At 43.9% G+C, this 23,066-nt stretch overlaps 1 protein-coding gene across 1 annotated transcript in view; it reads left to right on the forward strand.

The window, feature by feature from the left end:
- Positions 1–23,066, forward strand: part of ABHD3 (abhydrolase domain containing 3, phospholipase) — a 53,431-nt gene that overhangs the window by 15,819 nt on the left and 14,546 nt on the right. The window contains exon 4 of the mRNA XM_064379351.1: positions 356–401. Coding sequence (XP_064235421.1) covers positions 356–401 — 46 coding nt within the window. The remainder of the gene's footprint in view (positions 1–355; positions 402–23,066) is intronic.

Raw genomic sequence — 23,066 nt, forward strand, 5'->3', positions numbered from 1 at the left:
GAAAAAAAAAAAAAACCATTTCAATTTGACTTGTATTTAGAATTGTTTTAAAAACACTTATTGAAGGCCCACATATGTGCATAGGAAGAAGTTGGAAATATTCTGCTCTTTTGGTAGGAAAAATTCACATCACTTCAATATGCAGTTTTCTAATTTGAACCCACATGTGGAATTTAGAGAACTGGAATTTTATTTTAGTGTATTTAGATGAAATTGTCAAACATTATCATACTTGTAAGACAGATTTTTTAAATCTTTTAGTACTCTAAATCAGTGTCAGTAAAATGATTTTAATATTATATCATGAGCAAGAATCATGTGTAAAAATAACGAAAATTGCTTTCCTGGTTTTTAGATGTGTGGTTTTTAACAACAGAGGAGTGGCGGGGGAGAATCTCTTGGTAAGTAAATTTAAATGATTGTAACAGTCTTAATTTTTTTAAAGAATCATTTCTAGTTTTATAACAAAAAGCATATTCTTTTTATTTAAAATAACTGTTTATGTAAGCAATACAAATTTATTATAGAAACATACAGATATGAAAAAAAGGAAATTTACAAGACCCATAATTATATAACCAGGGAAATTCCCTTAGTCTGTGTTCATTCAGATTCTATATATATAAGAAAAAGTAATATATTTCTATCTTTATAAAAATTAAGATTCTATTTGGTAATGAAACTTTTGTACTTACTATATTTTAACATCAATAGTTATTAATCTACATCATTTTTTTTTTCTACCCTCTCAACCCAGCTTTTTCTGACTCTGGAGAGAACTGGGAAGAGAAGGCCTCATTTTTAATGCAAAACACATTTTCTTTAAAAATTAACCAATGCAAAACAAATTAATACAGTGACTTTTTTTCACTTATGAAATTTATGTTTGTCATGAAACAATTTTGTATGTTATATGCCTGTTTGCCAGCTGAAGTTTACATGGTGGAAATGTTATTGAAACCTTTTAAAATTTATATCAGGTATTTTTTTTCCTCCAATTCTGAGTTTTTGCTAGGATAGATCTTTCACCTCTTAGAAAATCACTCTGTCTGATGTTTAAATCTGTGAGTTGGAATAAGAAATATTCCACTCGCTAGAATTTTCTTTAGCTTTTTTTTTTTTTTTTTGAGACGGAGTTTCGCTCTTGTTACCCAGGCTGGAGTGCAATGGCGTGATCTCGCCTCACCGCAACCTCCGCCTCCTGGGTTCAGGCAATTCTCCTGCCTCAGCCTCCTGAGTAGCTGGGATTACAGGCACACGCCACCATGCCCAGCTAATTTTTTGTGTTAGTAGAGACGGGGTTTCACCATGTTGACCAGGATGGTCTCGATCTCTTGACCTCGTGATCCACCCGCCTTGGCCTCCCAAAGTGCTGGGATTACAGGCTTGAGCCACCGCGCCCGGCTCTTTAGCTTTTTAACTTCATTTTTTACAATCTCAACAGGTCAAAGGTAATGCTAGAATTGAAAGAAACTTTTTTGGGTCATTGATAGAGAATGACATTAAGACTATAAATAATTAAGTCATGCTGGAAATAAAAATTTACAGTCAGGTTACAAATGTCAACACTCTATAAGAACTTGGGAAGAAAAAAGCTTTTACTGGAGGGAATGAAGATAAATACGATTTCAAAAGCAAAGGTTATAGAGTGCTATGGTCTTACGCAAGTGCCTTGTAATAAATAGTTTGATGTGAAAGTTCACATTTCCTCATTCAGTCCAGCTCTTTAGGAATCTCGTAGACAGATAATACACTCTAAAGGGAAAGATATGAATGTGTCACTGTGGCCCTGGCCCAGGCAGATCATTTTGAGCAGCTCTTGTCTGCTGTGCATTCTTCCAGGACACAAAGCGGGGGAAGATATGGTCTGAGCCTCTCAAGGAAATAATGTGCTACAAAGCTGAGCTAGTTAGTTCTCTATAAAGTGAAGGACAAAGATCTGTTCATTGAGCAAAGCCATGGTGTGTGCTTGTTAAATCAGGCACTGTGCAAGGCAATAGGGTGAAGATATACATATTAATGAGACACAGCCCTAATCTTCAGGAGCTCAAGCTTTAGTTGTGGGAGAGAGTCAAGTCAATAAAAATATACACAGTGCTAAGTGTAACAGTAGCCTTTATTAAGGCTACAGAGCACAAAGGGAAAGAGTAACAAAGCGCCTGGGGGAGGTGGGAGAACTTAGAGAGGAGTAGCATTCTGAGTTGGATCTTGAAGGCTGTCGTATTGAACCTCCAAAGGGAGGAGAGAGGCTCTCTCAGCACAAAGAGCAAGGTATTATAAAGTGCATGGAATAGCAACTACTTACTATGGCTGGATGATGATGATGATGATGATAATTTTATCTAATATTTATATAATCTGTTGAATGTATCAGTTACATCTTTTCCTATGTAATATTAAGAAATAGAAACAACCCAATGAATTAGGTAAGTATAGTCACCATTATCCCCCATTTCCTTTTTCCTCTTCGAGACAGGGCCTTGCCCTGTTGCCCAGGCTGGACTGCAGTGGCACAATCACGGCTCACTGTAGTCTCAAACTCCTGGGCTCAAGTAATCCTTCTACCTCAGCTTCCCAAGTAGCTGGAACCAGAGGTGTGTGCCACCATGCCTGACTGATTTTTTATTTATTTATTTATTTGCAGAGATGGTGTCTCACTCTGTTGCCCAGGCTGGTCTCAAACTCCTGGGCTCAAGTGATCCTCCCAAAGTGCTGAGATTCCAGGCATGAGCCACTGTACCTGGCACTATCCTGCATTTTACAGATGAAGAAAACAAGACACTGGTAGGTTAGGAACTTACTCCAGCTGATAAATAGCAGAGCCAGGATTCAGACCTAGGTGATTTGACTGTGTGCTTACATTCTTGACCATTATACTTTCTTACTATTCCGGAAGTGACAGGAATTTTTCTGGAAGGGTAGGGCCAGATTTTGAAGAATCGCATGTAGAATCCTAAGAAACCTGGTATTGAACCATTGATGTTTTGAAGCAAGGTCATAATTTGATCATGGTCATGTTTTAGAAAGAGAACCATGGCAGTGGTGTGTAGGAAAGAAAGAGATGGAAGGGAAGGAGACTAGAGGCTGGGAGGCCAGTTAGAAAGCAGTTACTACAGACCTACTTGGAGTTTGGAGTTTGAATGCAGATGGAGGAGGAATAAAGAGGAGAGAGCAAAAATAAGTAGTATTCATGGGGAAGAAAATAGTATTAGTTGTATTGTGGGAAGTCAAGACTAGGGAGTCAAGGGTAACATTTCAAGCTTGGCTGGCTGATGGAAGATGGCTGGTATTTGCTGAAATAGGAAATTTAGGAGAATTTGTGAGATTATGACATAAAAAGATAACAGATTTCATTTTAGATGTTTAGCATGCTTTTAGGTCATCCTGGTGGAAATTTCAATAAATTTTTGAAGGTACTGGACTGGCCTTCAGGAGAAATAGGCAAGCAAGAGAGAGAGAGACTGAGATTATCAGTGTGCAGGTAGAAGTTGAAGCTCAGGAGTAGTTGAGATTAGTTAGGGCATGTGTAGAGCAAAAGGGTAGGTTGATGGTTAGAAGCTTAAGAAACAACAGACTGGGAGTGGTGGTTCACACCTGCAATCCCAACACTTTGGTAAGCCAAGGTGGGAGGATCAAGGAGCCTAGGAGTTCAAGACCAGCCTGGGCAACATATTGAAACCCTGTCTCAAAAATGTATATATACATTTAAAAAAGAAAAAAGAAACAACATATAGGAGAGAAAAAGAGGGGAAGGATGCTTTAAAAACATTCTCTCCTTAAAGTTAATTAGGGCCAGGCATGGTGGCTCACGTCTGTAATCCCAGCACTTTGGGAGGCCGAGGCGGGTGGATCACGAGGTCAGGAGTTCGAGACCAGCCTGGCCAAGATGATGAAACCCTGTTTCTACTAAAACTACAAAAATTAGCCAGACATGGTGGCAGGCACCTGTAATTTCAGCTACTCGGGAGGCTGAGGCAAGAGAATTGCTTGAACCTGGGAGGTGGAGGTTGCAGTGAGCCGAGATTGCGCCACTGCACTCTAGCCTGGGGGACAGAGCAAGACTCAAAAAAAAAAAAAAAAACCAGAGTTAATTAGAAATTTGCTTTGAAATAGTGCAGCAACCCAGTAACTTTCAGCTCATAAGCTTTAATTGTATTTTTGAAAAATCTCCAGGAAGAATTCACTGAGTTCTAAGTAAGAAGAGTAGCTGGGTCTCTGGAGTCTTACACAGTGTGTCGGTTAAATTTTGATTAACTAGTAGCCCCCAGCAAATACGTGTCTCAAAATAGCTAATAACACACTAAGTTATTGTTAGAGTTACAGTCTGGCAGGCAGTTTGGGTATATGTAGCAGAAAGCACCTCAGACTCAGTAAGAAGTCCCAAGTTCAAGTTCTGTTGTCACCACTAACCAGCTATAAGTGATAAAGTACAAGTCAAATAACCTTTCTCTCTTTTTCTTAACTGAAAAAGATAATGTGCACTTGCCACCTCGCAAGGATGTTTCAAGTTCACGTTAAATAGTAAACAGGAGGCCGGGGGCAGTGACTCATGCCTGTAATTCCAACACTTTGGGAAGCCAAGGCAGGCGGATCACTTGAGGTCAGGACTTCAAGATCAGCCTGGTCAATATGGTGAAACTCTATCTCTACTAAAAATATAAAAAAATTAGCCAGATGTGGTGGCACACACCTTTAGTCCTAGCTACTTGGAAGGCTGAGGCAAGAGAATCACTTGAACCCAGAGGCAGAGATTGCAGTGAGCTGAGATTGCGCCACTGCACTCCAGCCTGGGTGACAGAGCAAGACTCTGTCTCAAAAACAAACAAAAAGAAATAATAAACTTGGAATATCTTGGAAAATAAAGCTTTTTAGGGCCATGCACAGTGGCTTCTGCCTGTAATCCCAGACTTTGGGAGGCCAAGGCAGACAGATAACTTGAGCCCAGAAGTTCAAGACCAGCCTGGCCAACGTTGCAAAACCCCACCTCTATTAAATTAAAAAATAATAAATAAAAATAGACTGGGTGCGGTGGCTGTAATCCTAGCACTTTGGGAGGCTGAGGCAGGCAGATCACCTGAGGTCAGGAGTTCGAGGAGTTCAAGACCAAGCTGACCAACATGGCGAAACTCCGTCTTTACAAAAAATACAAAAAGTAGCCAGGCATAGTGGAACACACCTGTAATCCCAGCTACTTGAGAAGCTGAGGCAGGAGAATCACTTGAACCAGGAGGCAGAGGTTGCAGTGAGCCCAGATCATGCCACTGTACTCCAGCCTGGGCAACAAGAGTGAGACTCCATCTCAAAAAAATTAATGAATTAATTTAAATTAAATTAAACTAAGCTGTTTATAATCCAAGCATGATTGCTACTGTATTAACTCATTAGATCATTAGAGTATAAGAAGTATACATTTAATTAGTTTGCTTCCTTGAATTTCTTTTTTAAAGCACTTGTTCCAAAAGGATATAATTACATTTTGGTCATTCTACATCCTTATTATTTTTTAAGTTGGATCAAAAAATGAGACACTAATATTGATAATTAGAGCTAACGTTGATATTTAGATCCCTTGGTAATCTTGCTTCTGTCTTTGAGCTATGAACAATTACTGTTTCATACTAGAGGAACTCGAATGTTTCTTTATACCTCACCTTGTTCCAGAAAGAATTTAATGTACCTCACACCCAGAGTAAGTGAGACCCTAAGGCATAAAAAAAGAACAAAAGATGAATCAAACAGGAAGGAACTGTCTCTTACTGAAATTAGCCCACAAGAACTAGCAAAGGTGAAATGAAATTTAGGGTAAGCAGTTCTCCTAGGAGTGTAAGTGTTAGAGATATACTTAGAATTTATAGAGATTATTATGGCTCCTACAAAGGAGAATAAGGAAGTAGAAATTTTCCACTGCCATACTGTCCTCATTTTCAATTAGCCATTGTAGGATTGAGGGAAAGCCAAAGGTCTTTCATACTAGGAAGTGAGCATCCTGTACCTTGCTTCCCTGGGGTTGTTTTCTACAGGAGACAGACAGCCCTAGTCTCAGTAGATTAAACCTCAGATATTCCCGTAGGGTTCTAGGAACCTTGGAATAGATGGGACTTTTTCTTCTGCTCTGCTGATTGGTTTTCAAGCATAGCAATCCAAGTTACCTACAAATTCCCTAATATTGCTGATTACTTTGTGAACTTCGTTTAGGAATGGTAATTTACGAATAACTTAGCCAAAGTTGAGTTTGTTGAAAGCTATTTTTAGTTATAGGATCTATAACTGAAATCTACAAATGTAGTTATAGATCCTATAGCTAATATTCAAAATAGGCAAATCTATAGACACAGAAAGCTATTTTTAGTTATAGGATCTATAACTAAAATTATGGATCCTGTATAAAGTTATAGGATATTGGGTTTCCTATTTTTAGTTATAGGATTATGCAGACTTCTGCGTTCCTAACCCAATAAGAAAAGCATCCTTGCCACTTTGGAAAACAGTCTGGCAGTTCCTCCAAAAGTTAAAACAGAGTTACCATATGACCCAGCAATTCCTCTCTGAGAGAAAAGAAAATATATGTTCTCACAAAAAACTTATACATGGACCAGGCACAGTGGCTCACACCTGTAATCCCAGCACTTTGGGAGGCCAAGACAGGAGGATCACTTGAGCCCAGGAGTTCAAAACCAGTCTAAGCAACATAGTAAGACCTTATCTCTACAAAAAAAAAAATTAGCCAAGTATGGTGGCACATGTCTGTTGTCCCAGCTACTTGGGAGGCTGGGGCAAGAGGTCTGCTTGAGCCCAGGAGTTTGAGGCTGCAGTGAGCTGTGTTCCTGCCATTGCACTCCAGCTTGGGTAACAGAGACCCTGTCTCTAAAAAATAAAAATCAAAAACAAAAGTAAAAAAACTTGTATGTAAATAGTTACAGCAGCATTATTCATAATAGCCAAAAGGTAAAAACAACCCAGGTATTCATCAACAGATGAATGGATAAACAAAATGTGATATCTCCATATCCTGGAATACTATTCTACATTAAAAAGGAATGAAGGCTTGAATGCACGGATTCACTTTGAAAGCATTATGCTAAGTGAAGAAGTTCATCTCAACAGGCCACATATTGTATGAGTCCATTTATATGAAATATTCAAAATAGGCAAATCTACAGACACAGAAAGTAGATTATTGGTCACCTAAGGCTTGAGGCGGATGACGATTGCTAATAGTATGAGGTGTCTTTTGGTGTGATAAAAATATTCTTAAATTATGAGCTGGGTGCAGTGGCTCACGCCTGTAATTTCAGCACTTTGGGAGGCTGAGATGGGGAGATCACCAGCAGTCGAGAGTTTGAGACCAGCCTGACCAACATGGAGAAACCCCATCTCTACTAAAAATACAAAAATAGCTAGATGTGGTGGTGCAGGCCTGTAATCCCAGCTACTCAGGAGGCTGAGGCAGGGGAATCGCTTGAACCCAGGAGACAGAGGTTTAGGTGAGCCAAGATGGTACCATCACACTCCAGCCTGGGCAAAAAAAGTGAAACTCCGTCTCAAAAAAAAAAAATTATGATGGCACACTCTGAATATACTAAAAACCATTAATTGTACATGAACTATGGTATATGAATTACATCTCATAAAGCTTTTAAAAAGAAAATCCTCCTTTAGGTGCTTTCTAGTTCAAGTTAGAGCTGACTCAGCAGGTAAGGGAGGGCCAAGAAGGTCAAGCAGAAGCTGGAAAATATTTTAAAAAGTACTGCCCAAAATGTGGACTGTGGACCAACTCTACTCCTCAGGCTACCTGACTCCAGTCCCAGGCAAGATGAGGAGCTGAGATAGAATGTAAGCCAACTTAGGGCTAGGCACAGTGGCTCACACCTATAATCCCAGCAATTTGGGAGGCCAAGGTGGGTGGATCACTTGAGGTCAGGAGTTCAAGACCAGCCTGACCAACATGATGAAGCACGGTCTCTACTAAAAATACAAAAGTTAGCTGGGCATGGTGGTGCATGCCTGTAATCCCAGCTCTTTGGGAGGCTGAGACAGGAGAATGCCCAGGAGGCAGAGGTTGCAGTGAGCCGAGATCATGCCACTGTACTTCAGCCTGAGCAACAGAGCGAGACTCTGCTTCAAAAAAAAAAGTTAATTAGTTTTAAAAATGGACGAAAGTTATATGTATATTGTATACATGATGTTTTGAAATATGTATACATTGTGAAATGGCTAAATCAAGCTAATTAACATATATATTACCTGAGAACATTTAAATGAGTAAATGATTTGCCTAAGTTTGGTAGATGAGTTGAGAGTTGTTTTTGACTCCCAGGTCAGCACTTTCACACATCATGATGGCTATAAAATATTGTTATGGGCTCAATGTTTGTGTTCCCTGCCCCCACATTCATATGTTGAAGCCCTAACCCATCAAGGTGATGGTATTGAGAGGCAGGGCCTTTGGAGGTAGTTAGGTTTAAACGAGATCATGAGGACAGGGTCCCTACGATGGAATAAGTGCCTGTAGAAGAAGAAGAAGAGACATCAGAGCTTTCTCCCTTCACCATGGAAAGACTTTCAAGTATATAATACATGATCATAAATGATAGTCACCATGTTATACAATAGATCTCTTGAACTTATGCCCTTTCTCTAACTGAAATTTGGCTGAAGTAATCTGCCCACCTTGGCCTCTCAAAGGTCGGTAATGCCTGCTGGGATTACAGGCATGAACTACCAGGTGCCTGGCTCCTAAATTAATTTTTTTTTTAATTGTTAATGTACATTTTTTTTTTTTTTTTTAAGACAGAGTCTCACTCTGTCAACCAGCTGGAGTGCAGTGGCATGATCTCAGCTCACTGCAACCTCCACTCCAGGGTTCAAGTGATTCTCCTGCCTCAGCCTCCCAAATAGCTGTGACTACAGGCATACACCACCACACCAGGCTAATTTTTGTATTTTTAGTAGAAACGGAGTTTCACCATGTTGGCAAGGATGGTCTCAATCTCCTAACCTTGTGATCTGCCTGCCTCAGCCTCCCAAAGTGCTGGGACTGCAGGGATGAGCCACCGTGCCGGGCCCAGAATGGTTAATATACTTTAAAAGTACTAAAAGTACATAAACCACCTTTAGTTCTGCACACTGCTTAGATAAGCTGACGTTCTTTCCCTTGTCGCAATACTTCCTTAATGAGAGAAGCAGCTTGCTGATTTACATTCTGATGTAAATCAGCACCTTATCTCATCCTGAACTGGCATTTCTAATGGCTCTGCTTCTGTAGTATTGGGATGCGAGATTAAGTAATTCACCAAGACAAAAGTATGCCAAATTGCAGGGTCTTTATTGCCGGCGACCACGGAGGACTCACGTCTCTCTAACCCGCGGCCCTGAGGGGAGAGTGTCAAGGCTTTTTATACCCGAAAGACCACCTTGGAAGTGGGGTTGAGGAGCGGGGAGGGGGATCAGTGGGCTCCAGACATTCCGAGGGCTGGTGGGTTCTGTAAATCATCTCCTGGGCAGGGACGGGGGTGGGGGCCTCCGGACATTCCGAGGGCTGGGGGCTTATTGTCACTCTAATTGCTACATAAATGAGTCACAAAAGTCAAGACAAACATTAGTTTGCACATTATCTGGGTAGCAGTGGAATTTACAGATCTTAGTTCACAGGGGCCAAGATGAGATTAGCTTGGGCTGCGCATTCTGATGAGCAAAGGCCAGCAATTCTGTCAGTTACTGATGAGAAAGGTAAACAACTTCACCTGGTGGACATTATCCAGAGCAGACTAGCAGTCTTATTTACAGAAACCAAGTCAGCATTTATTGCAAAGAGAATGGGGCAGTTATTATAACTCATTTTTGGAGATTCATCTTTGTCATATAAAATGGCATTGCTCAGGTTCTGGCTCCAGGCCAGCTATAGCACATTCCCCCCTGTTCTTTTAACACGTATTAAATCTTTAATAGGTTTCCTCTTCTTGACATAAGGGCCCATAGTTGGATCTTAGAACCATTAACTTTACCGAATCTATTCTTTCCTGGATAAACTTGAGGAGAATGTTCAAGAGGCATGGCCCAAATGTTAACCCTAGGACTATTAGGATCAAGGGTCCTGCTAACCCAGTGAGCAGGGATGTTAGCCAGGGGGACCAAGAGAACAGTTTTTGGTACTAACTCTCTGAAGTTTCTCTAAGGCGCTTTCTGGTTTCTACATTTTTTTTTAACCATTGCAAGACTGTCTCTAATGATTCCAGAATTGTTTGCATAGAAGCAGCATTGCTCACCGAGAGCTGCGCATAGCCCTCCTTCCTTTAAGAACAACAGGTCTATTCCCCTCCTATTTTGTAACACTATTTCAGCCTAGGAGTCATCTATTTGGTGTGACAGAGTAAATTAGGATGATGACCGAGAACGGCGCAATAGTCTTAGCTTTAAGGGGTCCATTGAGGATGGAGCCGCTTCCTATCTTGCATCTGGGGGGGGCAGTCTTGACGTGTGAGTGGTGAATCCAGGCCGTCAGTCCGTCCACCTTGACTGCCGTGGGGGTGACCAGGATCACGGTGTAGGGGCCTTTCCAGCGAGGAGTTAGGCTGGAGGCGGTGACTCTCTTTACCAGGACTTCGTCCCCAGGCTGGAAGGGGTGTACTGGCTGGTCAGCAAGGTCCACTGGGGTAGGCTGAGTCTCCCTGATGAGCGTGTGCACTTGGGACTGAACAGACTGGAGTGCCTGCAAGGACTTAATGAGTGTATGGTTATGGACTTCAGCATGTATGGCGTTCGCAAGTTTGGGGAGTAAGGGAGGGGACCTCCCAAACATAATTTCAAAAAGAGTGAAGCCTTTTTTTTTATAGGGAGTACATCGGGTACGGAGGAGAACAAAAGGAAGCAGGTTGACCCAGTTTTCACCGGTCTCTAGAATAAATTTTGTTAAAGTTTCCTTTATGGTCCGGTTCATCCTTTCAACCTGCCCTGAACTCTGGGGGCGATAGGCACAGTGTAGTTTCCAGGTTATACCCAGGGCCTTGGCCAGACCCTGAGAAACCTGTGCTGGAAATGCAGGGCCATTATCTGATCCCAGTGTCAAGGGCAAGCCAAATTGAGGAACCAGGTCCCGTAACAATTTTTTACTACTAGTGCAGTTTCTGACTTAGTGGGAAAAGCCTCGCCTCATCCCAAGAAAGTGTCTACGAACACAAGGAGGTATTTGTAGCCACATGCTGGGGGCTTTATTTCAGTGAAATTTACCTCCCAGTGTTCCCCTGGGCTAGCTCCCCTAAGCCTTATCCCTGCCTGACTAAACCTACTGCCTCCTGGATTTACCCGGGCACATATATCACAACGAGTAGTAGTTTCCCTAACAATCTCGTATAAATGTGGAATGCAGTATTTGGCCCTCAGCAGCTCAGTTAGTTTTGTTTGCACTAAGTGAGTGGCCTGGTGTGTGTCCTTAACTAGAGTCCATCCTAGAGCCTCAGGGAGCACAATTTTTGAGTCCGGTAGAATCCACCATCCTGTGGAATCTTGTCGTCCCCCCTGTTCTTTAGCAAAGTTTTATCAGGTGAGTATATAGGGGTAGAGGGCAGGGTTGGGGCCGGCAGGGTCATGAGAAGAGTTAGAGGTTTCACCGGTCCCAAGGCTGCCTGTCTGGCTTGTAGGTCCGCTGCCCTATTTCCCCTTGCCTCTGGTGAATCTCCTTTCTGATGTCCTGTGCAGTGTATTACTGCCACTGCTTTGGGCTTCCATACAGCTTCTAGTAGAGCAAGGATTTCTTCTCTGTTTTTGATAATTTTTCCTTTTGAGGTAAGCAACCCTCTTTCTCTACAAATGGCTTCATGTACATGGGCAGTAGCAAAAGCATATCGGCTATCTGTATATATGTTGACAGTTTTTCCCTCTGCCCAGCTCAAGACCTTTATCAGAGTTATGAGTTCTGCCTTTTGAGCTGAAGTTCCGTGTGGAAGAGGCTGAGCCCAAATAACCCAGTCTAGGGTGACCACAGCTGCCCCGGCATACCTGACTCCGTCGACCATGAAACTGCTGCCATCTGTATACAGTACCTCCTCTGGGTTCTGCAGGGGGACGTCGGTGAGATCCGGCCGTGCAGCGTGGAGGACATCTATTGTCTGTTGGCAGTTATGTATGGGCTCCTCTGGCTCGCTGTCAGGTAGCAATGTGGCGGGGGTTAAAACTGGTTTTTGAAAATTTTATGCGGGGCTGGTCCAAAAGTAAGGCTTGGTATTGGACTACGCGGGCATTTGACATCCATTTTCCTGGAGCTCCACGGAGTAGTGACTCCACCGCGTGGGGTGCTACTAAGTATAACCCCTGTCCCAAAGTCAGCTTTGACTAATAGGGCTGTGGCTGCCACTGCTTTCTGGCACACTGGCCATCCGGAGGCTACTGGATCAAGTACATTCGTTTTTTACTGTCCCTCTCACCGGCAGAGTGCACATTGGTTGTGCCTTAATTTGGGCCTTTGTTCCCCGAGGCCTCTCTGCTGGTCCCCTGGTCCTCGTGAGATAACTCGGGTTTCCTGGAGTGCTGCTATCACTGCCTTAGTAACTCCCTTATCTTGTTTAGCCTCTAAGGTGTCTCTATTGTTAAAGACTTTTTGGGCAATCTTCAACAACTGAGTTAAATTCCTTCCCTGTAACTCCTCTAATTTTTGCAATTTTCTTTTATATCTGGGGCAGATTGGGAAACGAAAGCCAGGTTGATGGCCCGCTGATTTTCTGGGGCCTCAGGGTCTATGGGGGTGTAGGTACAGTAGGCATCCTGTAGGTGCTCTAGGAAAGTGACTGGGGACTCCGGTGGACCTTGGGTCACATTCCCTACCCTGGAGAGATTGGTAGGTTTTCGGGCTGCCCCCCAACCCCCTCTAATAAGTACCGGTGAAAAATGTTCAAAGCCTGCAGGCCCGCTGAGGTGTTTGGGTCCCATTCGGGCCTGGTGGAAGGGAAAATTTCATTAATTTGCTCCTGGCGGTCTTCTACTGACCCTTTCCCCATCCCAAGTATTGCTTTATGGGCTTCTTGTCTAATTTTACTTCTCTTCTCTGTGGTTAACAGAATTAGTAATAATTGTTGGCAGTCATCTTAAGTGGGGCGACGAGTCTAGAGTACAGATTCTAAGAGCCCTGTTAAAGCCTGGGGTTTCTCAGAGAATGGGGAATGTTGAGCCTTCCGACGGAACTTATCTATTGTAAAACCCTGCCACCGCCTTAAGTTCCCCAGCCTCCTAGCACGACCCCCTCCCAGGGAACCTTTCATCTGAGCAGGTTTCTAACCCTTCCCCTCTTGCCACCTTAGCAGTTCCCCAGCACGAACACTTCCCAGGAACTACTAAACTCAGCAGTTCCCCAGCACCTCCCCCCCAACACAGCCTCTCACACTGGAGGCATCTCCTGGCTCGCAGGCCATAAAAATCCCCTTTGCCACACCACAGGTGCTGCGCACCAATTTTGGGTCCATCCTGGCAGCTTTTCCCTTACTCTTAATAAAGCTTGTGCCAGCACTTAGTGTTTGGCCCTTTCTTTGATTTCTATTACTTTCCAGTTATACAGATCACTAGAGGAAAAAGGGATATGAACAAAGAAGGGGCTGCCCCAGCTGCTGCCATTTGCGGGAGGTGCTTCCTGGAGGGGCAGCAGCTTTGGCAGGTGTGGGGCCTCGCTTTAAGTGTGGAGAGGAGACAAGAGCCAATAATTAGTACTGTCTGGAGAGGGGTGTCGGGACCCTGTCCCCAAGGGCCGAGAATATGGTGGAGGCATCTCTTGGTTCTCAGCAGGGGCTGGAAGAATAGCCGTTACCGAAGGGCTCTTCTGTGGGCTTGCTAACATAACCTGAAGTCCGGCCCATTTTGTACATTTTTTTTTAAGCCAAGGAGGAGGGTGTTGGACTAATTCTAGCCATTGATTAATGTATGGAAATTGATTAGGGTGACCCGGGGACCCTGTCATGATGTCTCAGACAGCTTGAGTTATCTTGGGGTCGTATGTCCCCGTATCTGGTCAGCTTACCCCAAAGGCTGGCCACTCCAACTTACAGAGAGTCTGAAGCCTCTGTAGGGTTAGTTTAACCCCATACTGGCCAGAGAACCCTGTTTTAAAATTTGCCATCATGCACTGGAGGGGGGTGCATGGTCGGGACTGTGACGAGCCTATTTAGTTGTTTTTTTTTTTTTTTTTTTTTTCTTTTCTCTCTCGGGGTCCTGGAACCTGTATTAGCTATTCTTTTTTTGTTTGTTTGTTTTAAGCCAACTCAAATGGAAAAGTTCTGTTGCAGAGAGCCAATTTTAACTGCACTAACAAGTCACTTGCATTATAAAGGGTTAGAAAGCTTTTTACAGCCAGATTTGGGATGCAAATGCTGCACCCTGAGGCGGTGTGGCCTGCCTCACACGGGGGGGGGGGGGGGGGGCTTCTGGCTGACAGGAGAGAAAGAGAAAAAAAAATGCTTTTTGTGTCAGTTTAAAACGGAGCTTGCAGCCGCTAGGCCAGCTGCGAGATTCCCGCCCCTGTGGCTTTTTGATCGCCTTCACACAGGGACCCTAAAAAAATCAAATCCCTCTTTTCCCTCCTCTCTCTCTGTCTCTCTCCTCTCCTCTCTCCTCTCTCTCTCCCTCTCTCTCCTGTCTCTCTCCTCTCCTCTCTCCTCTCTCTCTCCCTCTCTCCTCTCTGTCTCTTTTCTCCTCTCCTCTTCTCTCTCCTCTCTCTCTCCCTCTCTCCTCTCTGTCTCCTGCCTCTCTCCTCTCTCCTCTCTCTCTCCCTCTCTCCTCTCTGTCTCCTGTCTCTCTCCTCTCCTCTCCTCTCTCCTCTCCCTCTCTCCTCTCTGTCTCTTTTCTCCTCTCCTCTCCTCTCTCCTCTCCCTCTCTCTCTGTGATGTACTGTTGGGCACTGCCCATAACAACATTGGACACTTTTCTGGCAGAATAGGCAGTTACTAGTTTTTCCACCCCAGCCTGAGAAAGAACACTCGTAGACTCTGATCTAGGGCTTTGTTCCCTACGGCCCCAAAGAAACTACTTCTGAGGTGTTGAGGGCACAACTGCCTCCCCGACATGGAATCAGACCCAGCACGGGCAAAGATACTCTTTTCCCGGGGGAGGTGGCTGGGAGAATTTACAGGCCACAATGATTATAACAAGGAAGAGAATAAAGACAACTACAGTTAAGACTATCTGCCACATGGCGAAAGAAGAAAGAGTGAGGCCTCAGTGATAGAAGAAAAAGATGACAAAGAAGGAAGAAGAGTAATTTCTGCTGGAGTGTTATTAATAAAAGTTCCCTGCATCCAGAGGTCCATCAACCACTGTAAAACATCCTCTACCTCAAGGGAAGATGGCCTGAACCAGTGTATGTCTGCTAGCAGGAGTCTAATAAAACTGACAAACTTACAAACAGGACAGGACCACATACAAGAGTGACAGACAAAGGGTGGGTGCCCCCCAGATGGGAGACCAGTCAGATGCCTGCCCGGCCACGTTCCCGGAGGAATATTTCAGGGGCGTCTTAGCGAAAGATGTACCTGTATAAGCCCCAGGCCAGGTCACCTCAGGATGGAAGTCCGGGTAGGACAGCTCTGAGGTGAATCACCGTTATGCCATATGACGCCCCCGTGGAACCGCGGGTGAAGGCCCACACAAGCCCCGTAGCTTTTCAGCCGTGGGACTACATATATACACACTCACTCTCTCACTCACACAGAGGTTACGGAAAACAATCGAATGCTGATACCCACTATATCAGCTACCAGAAGGCTGGTACCCCCTGCACCAGCCACACGAAGGCTGACGCCCACTGCGCCAGCTACCAAAAGGCTGATGCCCCCTGCACCAGCCACACGAAGGCTGACGCCCACTGCGCCAGCTACCAAAAGGCTGATGCCCCCTGCACCAGCCACACGAAGGCTGACGCCCACTGCGCCAGCTACCAAAAGGCTGATGCCCCCTGCACCAGCCACCAGACGGCTGCCACCCACTATGACAGCCACCAGAAGGCTGACACCCACTGTGCCAGCCACCAAAAGCCTCAAGCGACGTCTCGGTGAGGCTTGCCAGGTCAGAGTTGCAATGACTCGTCAGTCCCCCGACTCAGGCCCTTCCTCTGAACTAGTTCCCAGATCAAACTCACCTCCGGAGGTTTTTAGGACCCTGAGGAATTTTGGGTGAATGTCGGCCGTGCAGTCGCTTTGCCTCCTCGGTGGCGCTCCGGGGCCCTGAGATAGCTCAGGGGGCGCCTCCCCTAGAGACCCCCGAGGCGGAAGCGGTCACCCGGACGAGATTCTGAGATGGCTTTTGTCTGGTGATGAGAGAATATCCCGGACGAGCCCCCAGAATAATGTAGTATTGGGATGCGAGATTAAGTAATTCACCAAGACAAAAGTATGCCAAATTGCAGGGTCTTTATTGCCGGCGACCACGGAGGACTCACGTCTCTCTAACCCGCGGCCCTGAGGGGAGAGTGTCAAGGCTTTTTATACCCGAAAGACCACCTTGGAAGTGGGGTTGAGGAGCGGGGAGGGGGATCAGTGGGCTCCAGACATTCCGAGGGCTGGTGGGTTCTGTAAATCATCTCCTGGGCAGGGACGGGGGTGGGGGCCTCCGGACATTCCGAGGGCTGGGGGCTTATTGTCACTCTAATTGCTACATAAATGAGTCACAAAAGTCAAGACAAACATTAGTTTGCACATTATCTGGGTAGCAGTGGAATTTACAGATCTTAGTTCACAGGGGCCAAGATGAGATTAGCTTGGGCTGCGCATTCTGATGAGCAAAGGCCAGCAATTCTGTCAGTTACTGATGAGAAAGGTAAACAACTTCACCTGGTGGACATTATCCAGAGCAGACTAGCAGTCTTATTTACAGAAACCAAGTCAGCATTTATTGCAAAGAGAATGGGGCAGTTATTATAACTCATTTTTGGAGATTCATCTTTGTCATATAAAATGGCATTGCTCAGGTTCTGGCTCCAGGCCAGCTATAGCACACTTCAGAGGTCCACAAATCCTCAAAAACAAAAGCCACCTCCTTCCATAGATGAGGACGCCTCTGGAGAAGTGGAGTGATGATCAGAAGTCCCAAAGCTGATTAGTGGTCTTACAGCAGGAACTCAGGCTGTGCAGCCTAGTGTCTTGACCTTTCAATACTGGCTTTCAGTCAAGTCAGGCTAAAAATCTGGGCATAGAAAGAAGGACTGTTTTCAGAGAGAGGATCATCCCCCCCAACCTCAGATTCTTTAGGGTTAAGGACTCAGATCTAGAGAAATCTGTTCTTGTTTCCTACTAGCTTTTCCACCTTAGTTTTTCCATGGAAGCTAATAGGGTAGGAGGGACTTAGAGCTCTTCCCACCGTGGGCCATTTTCTGAAGAAAGCATTCAGAAAGGATTAAGGGACCTCCCTGATGACCTGAGGGAGGAGGGGTGTAGAGGTCAGAGCCCGCCAGGGCACAGTTTAGTTTCAAATTTCTACCTTTAGGCAGTGCCTTTCTCAGTGCGGTACTTCCCTAGTGGACATATTGTTCCACCCAAGTCAGCTGTTTCCTAAGTGCTTCAAAAATAACCTGTCCTGGCTCCTCTTACCTTCAGTAACAACCAGGAAAGCTGGTCTCAGCCAGGTGTAGGTGTGAACATATTTAATCCTTGAGAATTTTCTCCTAACATTGATAGGTCCAGTCCAATAATAACAAAAATTTTCAATGTAGAAGATGGTAGCCAGGCATGGTGGCTCACACCTGTAATCCCAGCACTTTGGGAGGCCAAGCCAGGAGGGTCACTTGAGCCCAGGAGTTGGAGACCAACCTGGGCAACATAATGAGACCTTATCTCTACAAAAAATTTAAAAATTAGCTGGGCATGAGCATGGTGGCACATGCCTGTAGTCCTAGCTACTCAGGAGGTTGAGGCAGGAGATCGCTTGAGCCCAGGAGGTTAAAGCTGCAGTGAGCCATGATCATACCACTGCACTGCAGCCTGGGCAACAGAGCAAGAACCTAGCTCAAAAAAAAAAAACAAAAAAACAAAAAGGTTCAAAATAAAAGAGAAGGAATGTTTTGTTAAATAATTGAAGAGTTTTAGAAATAATAATTTAATAGCTAGCTATCATGCTTCATATGTGTCAGGTGAGATATGACCTATAAGGTATGAGATGTTTGAGAGTACGTCCCCATACACTGCAAGGAATCCGAGACTCAGACCCGAGGAGAACTAAATTTCCCTTCTCCCAAGTCACTCAAAATAGCTTTTATCATTCTTACACTGCAGCATCCTCTTTTTGTTTTTTTTGTTTTTTTAACCTCTCACCCTATTTATTCTCTTGGTTCTCAACTTGCTTTTTTTTTTTTGTTTTACTTCTATTTGTTTTTTTTAACCTCTATTTATATTTTTACCTATTATTCTTTTGGTTCTCTTGTTTTTTTTTTTTAACCTCTCACCCTGTTTATTCTCTTGGTTCTCAACTTGGCCTCCCATTAGAATCCCCTGGGAAACATTTAAAAGTACTGATCCCTGACCAGGCATGGTGACTCATACCTATAATCCCAGCAATTTGGGAGGCTGAGGCCGGTGGATCACCTGAGGTTGGAAGTTCGAGACCAGCCTGACCAACATGGAGAAACCCCGTTCCTACTAAAAATGCAAAATTAGCAGGGCGTGGTGGCGCATGCCTCTAATCTAGGTACTTGGAGGCTGAGGCAGGAGAATCACTTGAAGCCAGGAGTCAGAGGTTGCAGTGTGCCAATATTGTGCCATTGCACTCCAGCCTGGGTAACAAGAGCAAAACTCCATCAAAAAAAAAAAAAAAAAAAGATCTCTGAACCCTATCACCCAGAGATTCTGATTCATTTGGTCTGGGGTGGAGTTCAGGTATCTAATTTAAACACTCCTTGGTGAGTCTAACGTATAAACAGTGCTACAAATCCCTGGGAGGTGATGAGTAGTCCTGCATGTGATAGCCTTCCTGACCCAGGTGAGCCACGAGATTTGCCTGTTAGGATCCTGGACTGAAAATAACTCCTGGCTGACTTGCTGTAAACCACTAACAAAACTGCTCATTTATTGGTGTAGCTTGTGTAATGTGACGGCATGAGCATGTACGGCAGCCATCTGGAGTGTTGGCAGGAACGTGGCACAGAGGCCAGCCTTAAAGCTGGCCAGGATATTTCCTGGGGCCCTTTGTTTTGTGGTTAGTTATTTTTAAAAATTAGCAAATTCCCAGGCAAATTTAGACAGTTGGTCATTTAATATGTCTATCAGTGACTGGGTAAAATGATTGTTCATTAAACTGCTGATTTTATTTATGTGCAAATAGTTTTTCTTCTCTCTGACTCTTATTAACTCATATTCCAAAAATAAAATCAATTTTCCTAGGGAGAATTTAGGCAATTTAGTAGGTACTAGACAGGGAATGGGTAGAATGAAAAACACATCTCACCATAGAGATCAATTAAAGAGCATATTTAGTCCAATTTAAAAGGACTATTCCTTCTGGGGAGACCCACATCCACACAGGAATCACAGAGTTCATTTAAATGCATCTTATCAAATATTTGAGTACAGATCATTAAGTACATTAGAGAGGAATACTAAATGAAATATTTTTAAATCCTGATGATCATCAAACATTACAATCAAGTAAATATGAAACTTAAATGATTTTTTACAAGGCATTCATGGGTCTTTTTCAGTTTTCATTTTGCTGGACAGAAAACTAAAATTCTAGATAGCTTAGTTCAGCATTGGAAGTGCAGTAACCCCAGACTTGAAAGAGAAGGATTCTGAGTTATGGCTTCTACTGCAGATTAGCAAATTAATCTTTGCCAAGAATAGCTAGGAAGAGTCCAGCTACCTGATTAACAGAGGGAATTTAAAATTTGAGTCTAGGTCAAAAATTGTTTTTTTAATGAAGAGAATTGTAAATTAATTCTAAAACAGATTTTCTAAACCTAGTGCAAGAAAATTGTTTTCCAGGTTAGGAGAAATCAGTTTGTCTGCTTTTAAGAAGCCCATAGTCGGCTGGGTGCTGTGGCTCACACCTGTAATCCCAGCACTTTGGGAAGCTGAGGCTGGTGGATCACCTGAGCTCAGGAGTTCAAATCCAGCCTGATCAACATTGAGAATCCCTGTCTCTACTAAAAGTACAAAATTAGCTGGGCGTGGTGGTGCATGCCTATAATCCCAGCTACTTGGGAGTCTGAGGCAGGAGAATCGCTTGAACCCAGGAGGTGGAGGTTGTGCTGAGCCGAGATCGCACTATTGCACTCCAGCCTGGGCAACAAGAGCAAAACTCCATCTCAAAAAAAATAAAAAGAAAGCCCTTAGTTGATTAAGAAGGATAAATTAGATGTAGTCCATAGATAAATATAAAATATATGCTTTATTATTTTCCTATTATATATGAATAATAGTAATTATATTTCATTCTCTTCAATGCATTTTTTAGAACTAACTTCTTTCAGCCATTAAATTACTGTTGTTGGCCAGGCATGGTGGCTCGTGCCTGTAATCCCAACGCTTTGGGATGCCGAGGTGGGAGGATTGCTTGAGCCCAGGAGTTTGAGACCAGCCTGAGCAACATAGTTAGACCTCTTTTCTATAAAAAATAATGATAATAAATAAATTACTGTCACTCTCTGATCATAGTTGCAGTTGGATAATTTAAACAACGTTGGTCTGTAATTATTATCAAATTATTCTAACTTATTGAATATGTCCAAATATCTGCTGGAAGTGATATATCTTTTGGATTTTTTATATTTTTTCCCATCCTCATCCCACCCAGAAGGAGTTTCACTACCCAGCAGAATCCTCCCAGGTCTTCCTTCATCCCTCTTCTGATTAGATGTGATTTCATCTACCAGGATAGCTGTCTGTTGCATTCGTAGCCCCAGTAACAGAATTTAACCAGTCTTTTGTCTAAAAAGTTTCTAATTGTATCTTCAGGCCTGAAGACAGTTTTTGCAAAGCCTACCAATTCAACGTACTGCCCATAAATGTCTTTGCTGTGTATTCTGGGTGAATCTTTAATGGGTCCAAAGTTCTGTAGGCTCTGCTTACTTCAAACTTTATCTCCTGTGAAGAAAGAAGGCAGATGATGTTTCCTGTTGTAACCCATCAGGTAGCAAGATGCTGTATGATAGAACTGTATAGGTTTGCATATCAGAACTTATTAATCAGAGCTGCTTCCTTTTAGTCTTGTGTGTCAGTTTAGTTTGAGAAAAGACAGTGATAGAGACTCACATGGGAAAGGGCATGGAGCAGGCTGGACAGGGCAATTAGCAGAATTGAGAACAGCTGTGAGGTCCTAAAGGACAGGGGCCAAGTCTCACCTGTTGTGACATTTATTTTTTTGCGACAGGGTCTCACTTTGTCACCCAGGCTGGAGTGCAGTGGCACGGTCTTGGCTCACTGCAACCTCCGCTTCCCGGATTGAAGCAGTCTCCCACCTCAGCCTCCCAAGTAGTTGGGATTACAGGCACATGCCACCATGCCTGGCTAGCTTTTGTATTTTTTGGTAGATAGGGGGTTTCGTTATTTGGCCAGGCTGGTCTCGAACTCCTGACCTCAAGTGATCCGCCCACCTCAGCCTCCCAAAGTGCTGGGATTACAGGTATGAGCCACCGTGCCTAGCCTTGTGACATTTATTCCATGCACAATTTCAGCAGGCAAAGTTGACAGTGAAGGACACCAGACAGGTGAAGTTCACACAGGCTGCAAGGATATTAAGGGGCCTAGCAGGCAAGAGAAGAGTATCCCATTGGTCTGCATCTGTACATTTGGAGAAATAATAAAATATAGAGCTGGAAGGGTGGCACGCTATCATATGGTAGAGGGTCCTAAATTCAGTAGGCAATGGAAATCTAATGAGAAATTTTAAGCACAAAGACTGACATGATTACAGCTGGAAGTGTTCTTTAGGAAGATTAATCTGATAGTGCATTGAATGTAGGATTATGAATGATTATCAGGAAAACCCAGGAGTTAACCAGTTAAGAGGTTTTGTGACAGTCCAGGTGAGAGGTGACAAGGCCTTGTAGCAAAGGCAGCTGGTGCTACATCTTTACCCCCTTGGCATTTACCATTCCCTTGCATGCCTTTTTGAGGGCTTCCTGCATCTCTGTGACTGGGGGCCTTCTGTAGCCATTGGTGCCTGCCGAACTGCACTTAGGGTAGACCAGAAGTACCAGGGAGTTATCCTCCAGGAAAGCCTTCAACCAGTGGCCAAAAGGGAATTGGTGGATAAATAGCTCTTTTGCCATTCAGTGGGGATCACTGTAAGCCTTGCTGAACACAGTCTCCCAGACTATCCCAAGGAGCTTGAGTCCCAGTTGCCCACAGCCATAAACTACCTGGTATCATTTTCCTTATTGACTTCCTGCCTTTACTGACTCACTCTGCCACTCTCCTGCGGGTGCTTCCTGGTGTTACCTTCCAAATGAACTGCTGGCACTCACATCCTTGCTTCAGGGGCCCTTTTAAGAGAATGCAGCTTACCAGACCTGTACTAGAGAAGAGTTTCCTTTCACTGAGGAGGAAGAAACTACAGGATTGGGCAGTTTATCAGCTATGCGGTTAAGGGAGAGGGAGAAAACCATGTCGCCCACAATTTTAACTAGGAAAATATAAGTGCCATTTATAGGAAACTGGGAGATTAGGAAAAGCATTGGGAGTTTTCATGAAGAGGAAAATGGGTTAATTTTTGTGCATTTTGAGTCTGAAGTACTGGTAGAACAATTACAGGGCAGCTGTCTGCTGGAACTTGGAAATTTGGATCTGGTGCTGAGGATGAAAGCGACAGTGGAGGTTTAGCTTCAGTCACTGGGGAGAGGTGGTTGATGCAGATACAGGAGTAGATAAGAACTTCAAGAGCTGGGTATTGACCAGAGAATAAGCAGATGGAAGCCTAAGACAAAACTTTTGGGGCCAGGTGCAGTGGCTCACACCTGTAATCCAGCACTTTGGAAGGCAGAAGTGGGTGGATCACCCGAGGTCAAGTTTGAGACCAGCCTGACCAACATAGTGAAACCCTGTCTCTACTAAAAATACAAAACTTAGCTGGGCATGGTGGCAGGCACCTATAATCCCAGCTACTCA

Source organism: Aotus nancymaae, unplaced genomic scaffold (genome assembly GCF_030222135.1).
Source record: "Aotus nancymaae isolate 86718 unplaced genomic scaffold, 86718_ANA_hifiasm-v0.15.2.pri h1tg000020l, whole genome shotgun sequence".
NCBI lineage: Eukaryota > Metazoa > Chordata > Mammalia > Primates > Aotidae > Aotus > Aotus nancymaae.